General features: G+C 36.6%; 1 protein-coding gene across 1 annotated transcript; it reads left to right on the top strand.

The window, feature by feature from the left end:
* The first annotated feature begins 973 nt into the window (after window positions 1-973).
* On the top strand, window positions 974-15,089 carry LOC121429899 (RNA-binding motif protein, X-linked 2-like). The gene is made up of 5 exons (XM_041627158.1): window positions 974-1,068; window positions 9,017-9,184; window positions 12,106-12,235; window positions 13,589-13,760; window positions 14,113-15,089. The coding sequence occupies exons 1-5, from the start codon at window positions 1,064-1,066 to the stop codon at window positions 14,610-14,612; spliced, it is 975 nt and encodes a 324-aa protein (XP_041483092.1). The 5' UTR covers window positions 974-1,063; the 3' UTR covers window positions 14,613-15,089.
* The last annotated feature ends 1,523 nt before the right edge of the window (window positions 15,090-16,612 follow it).

Raw genomic sequence — 16,612 nt, 5'->3', positions numbered from 1 at the left:
AAGAAAGTTATGACATCAAAGTTTCGCTATTTTCAACAAAATAGTTATATGAACGAGCCAGTTACATCCAAATGAGAGAGTCGATGATGTCACTCACTCACTATTTCTTTTGTTTTTTATTGTTTGAATTATACAATATTTCAATTTTTAAGAATTTGACGATTAGGACCTCCTTGCCTGAAGCACAAAATGTTAAAATAATGGAATTCAACGTGTTCAGGGAGGAATGAAACTTCATTTCCCATGTGACGAGAAAATAAAAATATTTCATATAATAAAATACAAAAGAAATAGTGAGTGAGTGATGACATCGATCAACTCTCTCATTTGGATGTAACTGGCTCGTTCATATAACTATTTTGTTGAAAATAAGCGAAACTTTAAAATGCCATAACTTTCTTATTTACATCCGATTTTGATGAAATTTTCAGTGTTATGCTTGTTAAAATTTTCTCTTTTTATTCAAATCAAGTTTTTGTTGGGGTGGACTTGTCCTTTAACTAATAAATGTTAAAACAATGAAGTACAATCAGCAAAGTTTAAGGGGCAGAGTTACAAATATCATTTATGAAAGCTTGCCCCCCGGGGGGTACCCAACTTTGATCCTTACGAAATTCCGCATTCCATCAGCAATGAAGAAGTACATCCATTATTTACTGTAAACTGATATCGATTAGAAAAATAACTTTTGATCCATTTCAATGTTAACCCTCTTACACCATGGCCATTTTCTCAAAAAGAAACTTTTATAGTGGTTTTAAAAAGCATTAACAATTCTATCATGAAAAGATAGAACTGTTTAAGTATGGGAGAGCGTGTTTTTTTAATCCTTTAAATAACATAAAACATAGAAAGTGAAATATGATACCATTTTCTGAATATTATGTCAAAATCACAAAATTTGATATTTTAATAAAAACGTGGAAATTTTTGCTTCCTCGCTTCGGTTGCTGCCCTCTATATACGTTAGTTGGTCTTGTGAAAGGTTGCTTTTTTGTGGTAGTCATATTAAATTGTATTATTAATTTCTGTACCGGTACGTGCGGAAATCCCCGCGGAGATCATGAAGTAAGTTGATGAAATCTTGAATTTAGGGTATAACCAGTGTAAATGATAATATCAGCAATATGAACTCTCAATCTGTTGTCTCCTTTTGTCTGTTTTCAGCTGCGAATATATTATAATTCTCACCCAACTAGGAATCTGTTAGAGTGTTGTCCCACTCGCTCAATTTTATGTCATGTATTTGGAGGGTCGGGATCGGATCGGGACAAACTTTTGCAGTGTGTGACTTCGCCTTCGTCGACTATTCCCGCCGTGTGGTCATGTGACTTATGTTACCCCTGTTATTGTCTACTTCTAACCCCACTAACCACATACTTTTGTTGGAAAATAACTTGCCAGGATGACAGGAATAATTTCAGGGTGACCAGATTTCACAAAACTAAAAGTCAGGAGTCACAATCGATTCGAAAAAAGCACGCTAGCTGCCACTCACACAAAAAAGAAGGCTATTGGCTAATGTTAGACTTGTAAAACAGGCAGTGTATAGGCCTACAGCCATACGCGTGTGTCTTTACCATCCAGCCACACGCGTGTGGTTATATCCAGAACACCTATTTGTGGATACCGCCACACGCCGCCAGTAAGTTCAGTAAAACTAAAACGCGTATGTAGGTCTGACCGTCTATATCACGATCAAAATAACCTCATTTCTTCATTAAATTCTTACATTCTAAACCACTCTGATTTCTTTAAATCGTTTCAATTTCATTCTCACCGTCTTCTTTCCTTGCTTTTCTTGTCGTTACAAAAGGCCGCCTGTTAAATAGCAAATTTCCACACTTTTTCTACTTGTGTCGATTCTCTACTGACTCTAGGCTATGTGCGTGTACGTGCGTACGTACGAAACTCGGGATTCGTGCATGCTTAACGCTTGGTACGAAAATTATTCGTACCAAACGTAAACGTAACCCAAACTGTGTATGTCTACTGCGCTGCGCTAACGCTGTATGGGTCTGCCACCGTACCGCGAAGGAAGCCAGAATCGACACAAGTAGAAAAAGAGAATTTGCTGTTAAACAGACGACCGTTTGTAACAAGACAAGAAAAGCAAGGAGAGAAGACGGTGAGAATGAAATTGAAATGATCTAAGGATATCAAAGGGGTTTAGAATGTAAGAATTTAATGAAGAAATGAGGTTATTTTGATCGTGATATAGACGGTCAGACCTACACACGTGTTTTACTGTTATTACTGGCGGCGTGTGGCGGTATCCACAGATAGGTGTTCTGGATATAACCACACGCGTGTGGCTGGATGGTAAAGACACACGCGTGTGGCTGTATACACTGCCTGTAAAATAACGTATATAATATAAGGAAAGGAAGGGAAGGTGAACGAAAGAATGAAGGAGAGAAAGAAGAGATGAGAGAAAACATGTATTGAGAGGAAAGAAAGAAAAAAAATGAAGGTAAAAAAAAGAAAGGAAAAGGGAAGATTAATAAATGTGTGAAAGAAAAAATTATAAAGGAGAGAAAGGAAAAAAGGAGGAACAAAGAAAGTATGAAGGAAAGAAAAATGTTTCCTTCTTTCAAAGAAAGAAAAAAAACGGTAAGGGAGGAAGAAACGGGGAAAGAATATAAGGGAAAAAATAGAAGGAAAATAGAAAATAAAGAATGAAAGAGGGAGGAAAGAATGAAGGGGGAAGATAATTTTTCAAAAAAGAACCAAAATAGAGTAAGGAGAGAAAGAATGAAAAGGAGGAGAGAAAAGATGGAAAGAAAAAAAGTAATTTAAAAAAGAAGAAAAGAAAGCAAAATGAACAGAGAGGAAGGAAAGGATGCAAGGAAAGAGTGGAAATAAAAAAGATGGAACAAAAAAAAGACGCAAGCCGGAAGGGTAGAAGGAAGAGAAAAAAAATAAAGAAAAGAGGAAAAAAGTTCAAACTTCAAGCATCCCCTATCCAATCATCTGAAAATATTAAAAATATATTCTAAAATGCATTTAAACATATATTTTAAAGATTGAAAACAAAATCATCATCTTGGCATCACACACATTGGACAAAGATACATTGAACCAAAAAGGCAAGCAGGCAGGGTAGAAGGATGAAGAAAGAACGATAGAAAAAAAGGAAAGAAAGAGGGAAAAATTCATACTTCAAGCAACCCCCCCCCCTAAAAAATCAATTTATATATTTGAAAGATTGAAAAAATGTTGTAGAAATGAATAAAACTTTAAAGTGAAACACTGCCAAACTTAAAACCGGGGCATCACACACAATTAAGCATCTCATCTCATTACAAGTACCTTCGGACCGATCACAACAAGACTCAAAACGAAAGCTGAAACAACTAGATCTAGTTATGAAAACTCAACAACTTCTCCAAATACATCATCAAATCAGTAATCCGAGAATCCATAATATAATTATGAAAATTTCCAGTCAATTTTGTGATTATTTTAGTGGAAAACTGTTTATCATGTGAGATTGTTTACACCATTGAGAATCTACTCCGATCCTATACAGGTTAGCATGCCTAGGTAACCTGCCACACAGCACAAGTTTATTATATTGTTCTCTCTGCTTTGTCTTCTGTTGGTTATTTGATGAAAATCCTTCACTTTTCTATGTATTATATTTTGTTCAATTTTCTGAAATACGGGACAAATAGGCGTCCCGGGAAGGGTTTGTTAGGGAACAGGAGCAAAATACAGGACGATCTTGGGAAATACGGGATATTTGGTCACCCTGAATAATTTTTTTTTTTTTTTAGAAAAGTCCTTCATTCAAAGAAAGTCAATATTAAGTCTAAGAGAGTTATTGATTAGACCTAGGCCTATCATTTTGAGAACTTTGATAGCTTTCTTACTTTGCTTGGACCACAAAATTTAGAAAGCTCTTAATTTGTCATTAAATAACACAAGATCTTTAAAAAAGTCCTAAAAACGTAATAAAAGTTACTTTAAAGTTACAGAAATTTCCCCAAACTTCTGAAAAATAACAAAATAGATTGTGCTTATTTGCCCCCAAAATACACAGAGGAAATGGTCCCTCATTTTGTACACTCATTAATGTAGGCTAGTGGCCCAAAAAGGCCTTAAATTGCCTGGGACTGTTGAGCTTTCCCACTTACATTGACAAGTGGATACCATGCGCGACTAAAAAAACACTTAAAAAGGCTGTCTTTTTCAAGATAGGGCACGTTACGTACGTAATGTAATAAGGGTGTCGAAAAACGCTAAAATAAAAGAAAAAAGGTATCTGTTTTGTTAGGAAAGCTGTCCGAGTTTAGGGTCAAATTTTAGGGGTATAAAATTTGAGACTGAAAGTTTTGAAGAGGATGTACTTTTTGCCCCAACACTACATGTTTAGAGTTTGATTTGCACATGGTGGGGCCGTATAATGAACCCAATGTAGGTAAAGGTAAAACCGACGTCCGTGATATTACATTTAAAATTTCACTGTACTTGTTTAGGGTGTCAATTCAGGGAACACTTCCCAAGGGTACAGTTTTGTTTCCAATACTTGGTAAGGGTAGAGTTCAGGGTTGGCGACTTTTTTGATTTTTTTAAAAAAATAAAAAAAATCGGATTTATTTGATTTAAATCAGATTTTTTTTATTTAAATCAGATTTTTTTGATTTTTTTTATTTTTTTAAAGTTCCTTCGAAAAAAAGGGTAATTATCCCCCCCCCCCTTACTCTTACAATGACATCAATATTGATGTTATACATTTCACCCCTAATATTGTTCTTTACCACATATTTTGTAAGTAAAATCCAGTAAAAATGGACAATCTAAAAATAAATTTGAGGAATCATGTATCTGAACTTAATTCTATCATACATAGGCCTATGAAGGAATATTCCATAGGGAATTCCCAGTGAGTAGAGAAAATTCCCCTCTGGGATTTTTCATTCAAATATTTAAAAAAATCCAAGAGAAAAAATCCCTTATCAAAACTGCCAACAAACCCTTTGCCAATTACTAGTATTCATGTATATTGTAAGAGAAATAATTCAAATCAATGATTTTTTCAATTAGTCACAGCTTTACAATAGTCAAAGAGAGACTACAACTGTATATGTTAAGGATCTTTTTGATAAAAAGCTCTTCTCTTGCTACAGATATAGATGCAAAACTCTCAGTTTTGGAGAACAATATAGGAGATAGCTTAGTCAAAGGGTGACTATACTACATTCTGTTACTGTGATTTTTTTACATTAATCTACAATTTTTATTCCCATATTCTCTACAAAAAAATCTGTTTGATCCATGAAGTATGAAAAAAAATCTACTTACTTTTAACTTAAAGGATAAAAACTGCAAAACTGCTTAAATTACAACATATGTATTACAAAAAGAAGTATTTTATTTTAAATGAGACACAGCTTACAACTGCCAATGATTGTAACTGAAGTACCTGCATCTTAACGTTAAAATACAGTGTTAAATGTTTATTCTGAGTTTTGCAAATTGTTGTTATAGAGCTCTTTCCATTATTACATGCAGATACAAAACTTCCATTATTTGTAGCACTGAACATATAATGGGCTGCAGTGACTTAAAAGGTTTATAAGAGAAAGCTTTTCTCAGCAGTCAAATTATGACTGTACTACATTATGTTAATGTGATTTTTATAATTATGTTATTCAAAACATCAAATGTATGATAAATGTAACAATACGAAATAAGAGGCATGTTAAATATGTTGATTACATGCAGGTATCATTTTTTTATTTTACATGACAGAAGTAGTTATGTGTAGGCGAAGGATCAAAACTGGAAAACTGCCAACAAACCTTTTCTCATCGACTTTTATATATTATATTTTTTTTTTACAAACTGCTCTCTGAAAAGTCTTTGGATTATGTGAAAACTTTATGTTAAGAAAGAAATTGACTAATAATAACTGACAAAGAATGTAAAATTTCAGAAGAAAAACTCGACATAATTTACAAAAAATGAGTACCTATTGACAACATACATCTGTAGTTTTTAAGGAATTACCTGATTTTATTAATTTGATTTTAATTTGTTTTAAGTAGATATGAAGACTTTGTTGATCTTTTATTGATATAAAGTTAATTCAAAGTTTTTCAGTTGACTTGAAGAATTAAAACTGCATTGAACAAATACTTTGTCCATGATTTGTACATGTTTCAATGGAAGTGATTTAAATCAATGATTTTTTTAAAAAAATCATGGTGATTTAAATCGCGATTTAAATCACGATTTAAATCAACGTGATTTAAATCCGCCAACCCTGGTAGAGTTTCACATGCCAATACTTGTTAACCCTAACTAGGCTGGGCTTTTTTTCGCTGTTCTGTCCTGAGATCTCAGCCGCCGATCGCGCGGGCGCCGCAAAAATTTGAACGCTGCCGCAGGCCTGCCAACTTCTCCGGTTTTTCCGGAGTTTCTCCATTTTTCAGAATTTATAGCGGCCCAAAAGCGGAGAACTCCGTTTTCTTTGTATTTCAGATGATTTTCTTTTTTCTTTGGGAAATGACGCACTTTCCGTCTGCCTGCGGCTCTCTTTCTCTCTCCCTCTCTGAGTCCTCTCAATGTTACATTTACGTACGTATGCACGTGTGTCGGATCGTACCATAGAGTTATATACTACGCGCGCGTACGTGGAGTTCAGAGTTCAATGGATAAGAACGCGTGATGGGCCTGTGCTCCGTGTGTGCATATACGAAGCGCAACAAGCCACGGCCAGCGCGCTATTTATCTGACAGCAATCGTGTATATTGACATTGGACAGTTCGCCCGCGATCCCGAGGATTCATAGCGCGTGTAGTGCGAATGTAACTCTATGCATACGATGCAGCGCTTGCGTGCCTCCGCTATACTATACTTCTACCGTTCTGGAATACCGTGTGGGAAATGGATTGTTTCGCCAGCTGAGGGTTTAGAAACGGTAACATTTGAAACTAATATTTTGTCCTCATATTTTTATATGTGCTTTGTGCTTAGTGAGCTAAATGCTTTGGATTTTACAAGTCTGCCGTTTCAGTGCCGATTCTTGCAAACTTTTAGACCCCTGCTGTATTTTTTTTAGTCTGTGAACTGTCATGACTGTGTGAATGATCCATGATGCCAAAAGCAAAAGGGCACACTCAATAGTTTTGCGACGTTAACAAAGCTAAATTTCCCTGTATGACGTCATCTAGTACAAGGGGAGAACAATTTGCATTTTGTCGAATATGTAGATGTGACATTAAAGTTGCACATGGAGGAATAAGAGACCTTGATAACCATGTTTTAACAATTAAACATCTACAAAATGAAGAAGCTGAGAAGAAGGCAGCCCTAACTTCAAACAAAATAACTACCTTTTTCCCCTCTTCATCATCAGAAAACATTGCAACAATAAGTGCAGAAGTGAAATTTACTGACTTCTTAGTAGAGCACAGTTTGCCATTGGCAGCAGCAGATCATGCAGGGCCCTTATTCCGTCAGATGTTCCCTGATTCCAAAATTGCCAAAGAATAGAGTTGTGCCAGAACCAAGACCTCACACATTATCGGTCACCTCGCAGATTGTGATTCATCTAATCTTAGAAGGCTTGTTTTTAAGGTGAAATTTCCTAAATGTCCTCCAGCTTCAAGGGGGCTCTGCCCCCTTGCACCCCCGCCGGGGTCTTGCCCTTGAACCCCACAAGGGGCCCTAAGGCGGGCCCCTTGACCCCCGCCGTTGGGAGTTCGGCTTTCCGCGCGATTCGTGGACTCCTTTTTTCCATTTTCAAATGTTGGCAGGTCTGCGCTGGTAGTGTGCGATGTAATCTACAAGGCTGTATGGTAAAATTTTCCAAAATAATGAGATTTTATTTTATGAATTAATTATGCTAATTTATGCATAAATCATACTTTTTGCTCTAATTCACGAAATAAAGCTCCTAGAATGCTATTTTTTGGAAAAAAATATTCTTTGTAGCATTATTAACAATCACAATTAAAAAAAATCAGTTTGGAAATCAATTTCTTACATATTTTATTGTTTTATGAATTCCTAATGTATTTCTTTGTTTTTCAACCTTTTGTTCTTTTTTGTTTTTTCACCATATTTATTGCACAACCTTTTTGAAGCATAATTATGCTAAAACCATTTGATTTCAGCTGTTTTGTTTAAAGCAAAAATAATCATATCCTTATGAATAAGATGAGAAAACTCAATTTGCATTGACTTTGTACACAAAATCACATTTTGGAACAGTTTTTGGTCTGATATGCACTTACAAAATGTTGCGTAATTTCGGAACCGCGTACCCGGGCAGCGCAAATTCTGTCTCAAAAATGCGCGAGACTTAAAAGTATAAACTCTGTGAGTGGTGCGGTCAAATGATCACAGAAAATGTTGAGGGGGGTTGATTCAACCCCCCCTCCCCCCGTTCCGTTTAGGGTTAAGGGGTGCATTTTCAGAATATGGAAAACACATGTTAAGGGTGCTTTTTGAGACCCCATGGTCGCACATGGTATCCACTCATCATTGGAACTTGGAAGTGCCCCCCCCCCCTCGGAGGAGCCGTGGAAACATGTCACATTGATAGACCATCAACTCGGCTGCCAGAAAATGTGAAAATACAGCTAAATGTAACTAAACGCTCAACCACTCAAAATATGCAAGAACACTTAGAGCAAATTCACGCATGACTATTCGTGTACATGCCCAACAGCACAATCTAGCACCCATAGGTCTTTGATTTGTGACATCATATATGAGCTGCCTAGTATATTGTATTATGTAAAATGATATGCATAAGTTTCAATGGTTCAACATTAGATCTGGACCCCTATGTGTTTTTTTTCTTTCCATGATGCAAGTTTAAGTATGAAGACTAAATGTCTGAGGATATGTTTTCTAATAACTAATGCCAAGATGGCAGAGAAATCATTGAAAATTTCTTGTTTATGAAAATAACATAGATCTAGCATTTTGCCAGTTTTACAAAAGGTCCTAATCATCAATACCATCATTGTTTAAGTTGAAATATGCTATTTTTTTGCAGCCCTCTTACCAACGTGAAGAATATCAACAAGCTGAATGAGCTTGAAGCGGAATTTGGCGTTTCAAGTTCTGCTTCATGGCATCAGCAATACAAGGATAGTGCATACATCTTTATCGGAGGGCTGCCCTTTGAGCTGACAGAAGGCGACGTCCTCTGTGTGTTTTCCCAGTGAGTATGGTTCTCATTTTGTGATTTCAAGTCCAGTGACCAGTAGCACGTGTTAATGTTGTTAGAAGCACAATTTAGATTCCGTTTCCTAGCTCCAAAACCTACGGTATTCTTGAGTTTACACAAATAATTGGGTGGTATTCTAAAAAGTTCTTATCTCCATTCTTATCTTTCATCTTTTTTAAAGAGATACATGTTGAAACTTGGAAGCTGCTAAAATCATTACAAATTGGTATTCTGAAAATCTTCTTAACACGTTCTTATCTTTGTAAGGATGGCCCCCTTCCCACCTTCAGCACACCTGTTTTTTTTTTAATGTTACCAATCAAAATACACTTTATAATATTGGCAGTTTAACCAATGGAGAAAAAATGAAAAGGAAGAAATAGAACAAAAAGGTAAAATACAAAGGGAGAAAGAATATGAATGAATGAAAGAAAGATAAAGAAGGGAGAAATTAAAAGAATGAAAAAGAAAAAAATAGAAAGAAAGAAACATAGGCAAAAAAAAGAAACAGAGAAGAGAAGTTGCTTAAATTAAAATGAATTTAGAGTTCTTTATAGAGAGCTCTTGTACTGTCAAAAGTGGTAGCATACATGTATGTTGTTGCGCAGCTGGGTTGGGGCATATTAGCATTTATTTATTTTATTTACAGGATACATTTTGTAAATGCCATTAATACGAGGTATAGAGTTTTTTGACAGAATAAACACCAATGTCACCAACAATTAAAGGGGGAAAGGGCATGAGTGGTTTTCACACCTAAGATCTTTGAATTATGAGGCTATGACTTTCCCATTTCACCAGCCAAGATGACTCGCTGGACCATTAACCCTTATTTAACTGGGGGGGGGGGGGTCAATATACTGGTCTGAAATAGCCCAGATGAAATGGGGTTAAGAATGATATGCAATAAAGAAGAACTGAATATTTGGATGTTGTTTGAAGGTTTGCATGGTGGCATGTACAATTGCTGATGTGGTTTACGGTACACCATGTGGAGTGTTATAGAAGCAGTGGATAGAAGAAGAGAGGAAGTGGATAGGCGAGAAAGTGGAGATTTGAGAATAAAGTATTCTTTCTTGAGAGTAGTCCTGAAAAGGACTGTAAACCAGAAGGAATGTTGAGTGAGAACAGCTTGAGTAGTAGAGCTGATGAGGAGATGCTGGCTTGCGTCGGCGAGTAGAGATGATGAGTAGTAGAGAGACTCGACGTTTCGGACAGGTTGACTGTCCGTCTTCAATATATAATAGTGGTATTCTTCTTTTTATTATATATTAAAAAATCTCGCCGACGCAAGCCAGCATCTCCTCATCAGCTCTACTACTCAAGCTGTTCTCACTCAACATTCCTTCTGGTTTACAGTCCTTTTCAGGACTACTCTCAAGAAAGAATACTTTATTCTCAAATCTCCACTTTCTCGCCTATCCACTTCCTCTCTTCTTCTATCCACTGCTTCTATAACACTCCACATGGTGTACCGTAAACCACATCAGCAACTGAATATTTGTTTTCCACGTACCTTAATGGAAATTGTGGTCACATTTACTGCAATATTTGAATTAAACAAAAAGTCCAAAGTCACAATTCACAAAGGTAGTTTTGAAAACCATGGGTTGAACCCGTGGTTTATGCAGATTTCCTGTATAAATTACAGCTATGCTTATTTACTGCATATATTAAAAAATCTCCAATGCTGATGCGTGCTTTTGTCACATTGCGGCAAATGGACGCCGGTTGCCATGCTATTCATGGATCCACTTTTTGTCTCACCTGCATAGCAGAGTGAGACTATAGGCGTTGCGTTTCCGACGGTGACAGCGACAGGGGCGTCAACATCAAATCTTAACCTGAGGTTAAGTTTTTGAAATGACATCACAACTTAGAAAGTATATGGACCTAGTTAATAAATCTTCTCCATAAGGTTAATCAAGTATTACTGAACATCCTATTAGAGTTTCATGTCACATGATTAAGGTCAAAGGTCATTTAGGGTCAATGAACTTAGACCATGTTGGGGGAGTCAACATCAAAATCTTAACCTGAGGTTAAGTTTTTGAAATGTCATCATAACGTAGAAAATATATGGACCTAGTTCATTGAACTTGGACATAAGGTTAATCAAGTATCACCAAACAGAGGCATTCCACTTGTTGAAATAATGAGTCCACTTTTCAAACAGTGGACTCATGAATAACATGGTGTAGTTAACCATGGCAACAGTCGTCAATTTGGTGCACTGTGACAAAAACGAGCATCAACATGTACATTTTTTAATATACATGGTAAGTAAGCGTACTTTATACAGGAAATCTGCATAAACCATGTGTTCAACCAATGGTTTTGAAAACCACCTTCATGAATTTGGGCCAAAGAGTCAGGTCATCATGTCAAGTAATGGTTGCATGGGGATCACATTAGTGTGTGACAGGCTTTATCCCTGCTTTACTCTGCTGTCTTGGATTGCAAAGCGATCCCTGCCACATCATTATTGAAATACAGCTTGGAACATTTTGGCCTAAATTCACAAAGGTGGTTTTTAAAACTCTCGGGTGAACTTGTGGTTTATGCAGATTTCCTGTATAAATTACACTTATTTACTGTGTATGTTTAAAAAGTCCAATGCTAATGCACACTCATGAATAAAATAGCGTGGATAACCACAGAAACAGGCGTCAATTTAGCACACTGTGACAAAAGCACACATCAGCATTGGACATTTTTTAATATACAGTATATGGTAAATAAATGTAATTCATACAAGAAATCTGCATAAACCATGGGTTCAACCGATTGTTTCAAAAACCACCTTTGGGAATTCGGGCCATTAAGCTTAGCAAACTCTTGAGTCACAAATGTTCCCAATCTCTGTCAACTTTTTCCCCAAATATTTTCTTGATTTGTTTTCCCGTTCCATGTAGGTACGGAGAGATTGTTAACATCAACCTAGTGAGGGATAAAAAGACGGGAAAGTCCAAGGGATATTGCTTCGTTGCGTACGAGGATCAACGGAGCACCATCTTAGCGGTTGATAACTTCAATGGCATTAAGGTATGTATGCAGTAGGGAAGAAGTTGCAATGGGGCCTGGGGCAACTTTGCCCCCGAAATAATCAGAAGAGCCTGACCCGCAGAAAATCCCCATTCAATGCGATGTTACAAATTATCCAATGTTGCAAATTTCAGCAGTAGATCATGAAAAGTAGTCCCCCGAAAATTTGAAAAATATATATATATTTGTTTTGTCTGGACTATGCTAATATGGGTCCCATTTTGTTACAAAATGCCATTGTTAAAAGCTACTGACATGGTGGCTGGAGATTGGCTGGTGTTTAATTGTCATTTTGTATGTTACTCATATCAAGCTTATGAAAAGCGATTCTGCATACATGTACATGTATGGGCATTAGATTTATATGAGCTATGTTGCTCTTATGCCATTTTGTCTTATTCTCTGATTATTCAGTGCTTGCACTAAAGCAAGCCAGAGTAGAAATTAAGGACTTTCCTTGTTTCTTTTCTTCTTTTTTTTTACAGGGGGGTTGAGGGGGTGACCTCAATGCTATTTGTTATTATTTTTTTCTGGGACTTGTTTTTGTTTGCAAGCAACTATAGTTTTGCACTGCTTGTTTAATTAGTGCTCTCTATTTCCCGAAGATTGAATATTCATAAAAATCTTTTAAAAGCCGTTATGATAATTTCTTCATGACAAAATAGCGAATCACATCTTAGCATAGTAGCTTATAACAGTTGCCTTGGTGATGATTTAAACTATTGCGTCCTCTGAAATGGTGAGGGTGCAATCTCTGTTCAAGCTACTTATCATTAATCTACCTAGTATCCACTCCCGCATACACTAGAAAGTACTTCTATTCGCCTACCAATGTTTCCATCAGTTTGCTCCATTGTATCTCATTGAATTGTTAACACCATATAAACCTGACAGAATGCTACGTTCAAGTAAAAAGTCATTATTACAGGTCCCACATACTGTGACAAAGTCATATGGGGAAAGATCATTTTCACATGCAGCTGCTATTTTATGGAATAACCTGCCAGAATATCTTAGAAACATACAAACCAAATGAAAAGTTTAGAAATAGCTTGAAAACACATTTATTCACCATTTTGTAAACAATGTAAGAACCCAGTGCTCTACCCTCCATCTCCACTCCTTTTGTGAAAAGTGCTTAGAGACATGCAACTTTGCTTATGTATTTTGTGCTAAACAGAACGTTTCATTATTATTATTAATCACGGAAATGTTTAGTAAGTATAGGACTTCTGTAAGCTACTAGACATTAATTCTCACCAAAATTTACGCTCTCAGCCAATCATTTGGAAGGTTTTTTAGTAGCTTATATCAGTTGTCATGGTGATGTTTTGACTGTATTTTGTGTTGTAGCTGAAGGGTAGGACACTGAGGGTAGACCATGTGAACGAGTATCGCAAGCCCAAGGATGATGATGATATCGATGATGCTACCAAGAAGCTTAGAGAAGAAGGATGCGCTCCCAAGACACCTCCAACATCCAATGACGAAGAGGAGGAGGAGGATCTAGTGCTTCCAATAAAAGGTAATTCAACAAAATTGAAGAACCGCTAATGCCCCCCAAAAAACATTTCATGAGGAAATGGTGACCATCATGGATTTTGGGCCGGCAAACTTTTTCTTGGACCTGTTACAAAAATATCCCTTAAAAGTGCTCAGTTCGAGTTCAGGTATAACAGTCTGATTTTTATGAGAACGGACTGGCATTTTTCAAAGAAATTTCTGATCTTCAATTGCTGATTTAATACTCTGTAATTATACGTTCTCCTGAAGATTGTTTTTGTTCAATTCTGTAAACATTCTCTTTTCTGTTGTTATCAGAAGCAGAATTTATCTTAAAATGTTCTTATGCTATTTTTGTATTTCTTGTTTATCAGGAGATGATAGACATTCTGCAAAGAAGAAGTCAAAGAAAGAAAAGAAGAGAAAGAAAAGGACCCGTGACCTTGATGACAGAGCATCAACTCCTCCGGTGAAAGTGAAAATGGAAGAAGATGAGGACTATGGCAGACAGAAAGAAAAGTTAAAGAAAGGTGATAAGAAAGAAAGAAGAGCTGATGAAGAGAAGTATCATACGTCGAGAAGGTACGAAGATGATGAAACAAAGGTTCAGAGAGATCGCAGCAATCGCTGGGATAGGGAACGGGAGGACAGACCAAGGATGGAGAGAAAGGAGAGAGAAGGAGGGTGGAGGGATATGGACGGAGAAAGAGAAAGGAGGAGGGATAGAGAGGAGAGAAGAGAGAGAGACGACAAGAGTGAACATAGAGATAGAGAGAAGGAAAGAAATAGGCGGGACAGGGACAGAGAAAGGCAACGGGATAGGAGAGATGTGGATGGGGAAAGGGAGAGAGATAGAAGGGATAGGTATAGATGAGGTGGACAGTTTGTCTTCCTAGAGATCTGTGACATTGTGGTACGGTCAGCTTGATACCCTGACATGAAATCAAGGGTTCAAGTCCTACCTCACGTTGGGGAAAGGGTAGAGAGAGGAGTACATGTAGATATAGATGAGGTGGACAGTTTGTCTTCCGAGAGATCTGTGACATTGTGGTTCAGTCAGCTTGATACTCTGATAAGACATCAAGGGTTCAAGTCCTACCTCGTGTACTGCATGTTGTCGGTGTCATAGCAGTGTACGTCTACTTCTTGAAAGCACGCAAGATATTTCATGATTGTAGTCAATCACTCGCTAGAGTGTTCTGTAAAGAATTTAGTTTTTGAATTCCACGCTAGACCTGCTTGGAGTAGTAATTTTAGGATGTTAGGGAATGAGCGTGCAATACAATATCATTGGGGATACAAGCTTGAGCTCCCTGCCCTTACCTGGTACGTGCACCTCATGTGGTTTGCGTGTGGGGGAAAAATAGGGCACATTCTTGTTCCACTGTGAATGTACCAATATACATGATCTGGGGGCCCGTTTCATAAAGGACTTGCAACCGTTGTAACTTTGCCATTATGGCAACTACCATGGTAAACTTGATTATGATTGGCTGCTGAGCCCTGTTACCATGGTAGTTGCAATTATGGCGAAATTACAACAGTTGCAACTCCTAAATGAAACAAGCCCCTGATGTTCTTAAAGTCGATATTGGATGAAAGAGGGTGAAATTTCTAAAATGAAATATATGAAAATCCGAAATGGCTGCTTAACCTTGCAAGAACACTGCAATTGTAAGCCAGCAAAAAAAATGTCCAGCCTTACATAGGTTCTTATGGGTATGCTGAACATGTTGTTGCAATTGAAGGTGTGCAACTGTTAAGCGTACAACCCTAATACTCAGGGGGGAGTAATAGCCCATCAACATTTTTATGATTAATCCGCTGTGCAAATTTTTTTGGCCGCTCACAGACTCACTTTTTTTAAACTTTCTATTGTCTCATTTTAATCTTTCCAGTAAGATTGAGTCTCTCAATGGGTTCTTAAAAGGACAAGTCCACCCTAACAAAAAGTTGATATGAATAAAAAGAGAAAAACCCAACAAGCAAAACACTGAAAATTTCATCAAAATCGGATGTAAATTAAGAAAGTTATGACATTGACGTTATAAATTTTCGCTTAATTTCACAAAACAGTTATATGCACATCCCGGTCGGTATGCAAATGAGAGGACTGATAACATCGCTCATTCACTATTTCTTTTGTATTTTATTATATGAAATATTCTAATCTTCTCCTCGTCCTGTGAAACAAAGTTTCATTTCTCCCTGAACATGTGGAATTACCATTGTTTAACATTTTATGGTTCAGTCAAGTTGGTCCCTTTGGTCAAATTTGTAAAAATGGAAATATTGTATAATTCAAACAATAAAAAGCAAAAGAAATAGTGAGTCATGGACATCATCAACTCTGTCATTTGCATGTGACTAAATTGTGTATATAACTATTTTGTGAAAAACAAGCAAAACTTTTTTTTACTTTACATTTGATTTTGATGAAATTTTCAGCATTATACTTGTTTGAATTTTCTCTATTGATTCAAATAAAAATTTTCCTGGGCTGGACTTCACCTTTAACAATGTCTGAAGAAATGCTTACATACAATATTTTGTTTTGATACAAGGCCAGATTGAGATGGCAAGCTTCTCTGTATCAAACAATGTTTGAATGGCAGTGAGCAGCCATAGCAACCAGAAAAAGTAGATGATGATGAAGTTTTATTTCTTTGATAAAGGAAGTGTGATGATGATCAATATGTAGTACTTTTATTTCTAGCAGGCATGATATTTCAATTTCAATAGTTCCATTTCCCCTTCAGCACTGGTCAAAACCTTTTCATGATATGATTAAAGATGATGATAATAATGATAATTATTGTAATTATATTTGACGATATGTGATATTTATACGATTCCATGACATTTGCTCCTAAA

Source organism: Lytechinus variegatus, chromosome 16 (assembly GCF_018143015.1).
Source record: "Lytechinus variegatus isolate NC3 chromosome 16, Lvar_3.0, whole genome shotgun sequence".
NCBI classification, from domain to species: Eukaryota; Metazoa; Echinodermata; class Echinoidea; order Temnopleuroida; family Toxopneustidae; genus Lytechinus; species Lytechinus variegatus.
The sequence above is the reverse complement of the archived record's forward strand: the minus strand, read 5'-3'. Positions and strand labels throughout refer to the sequence as shown.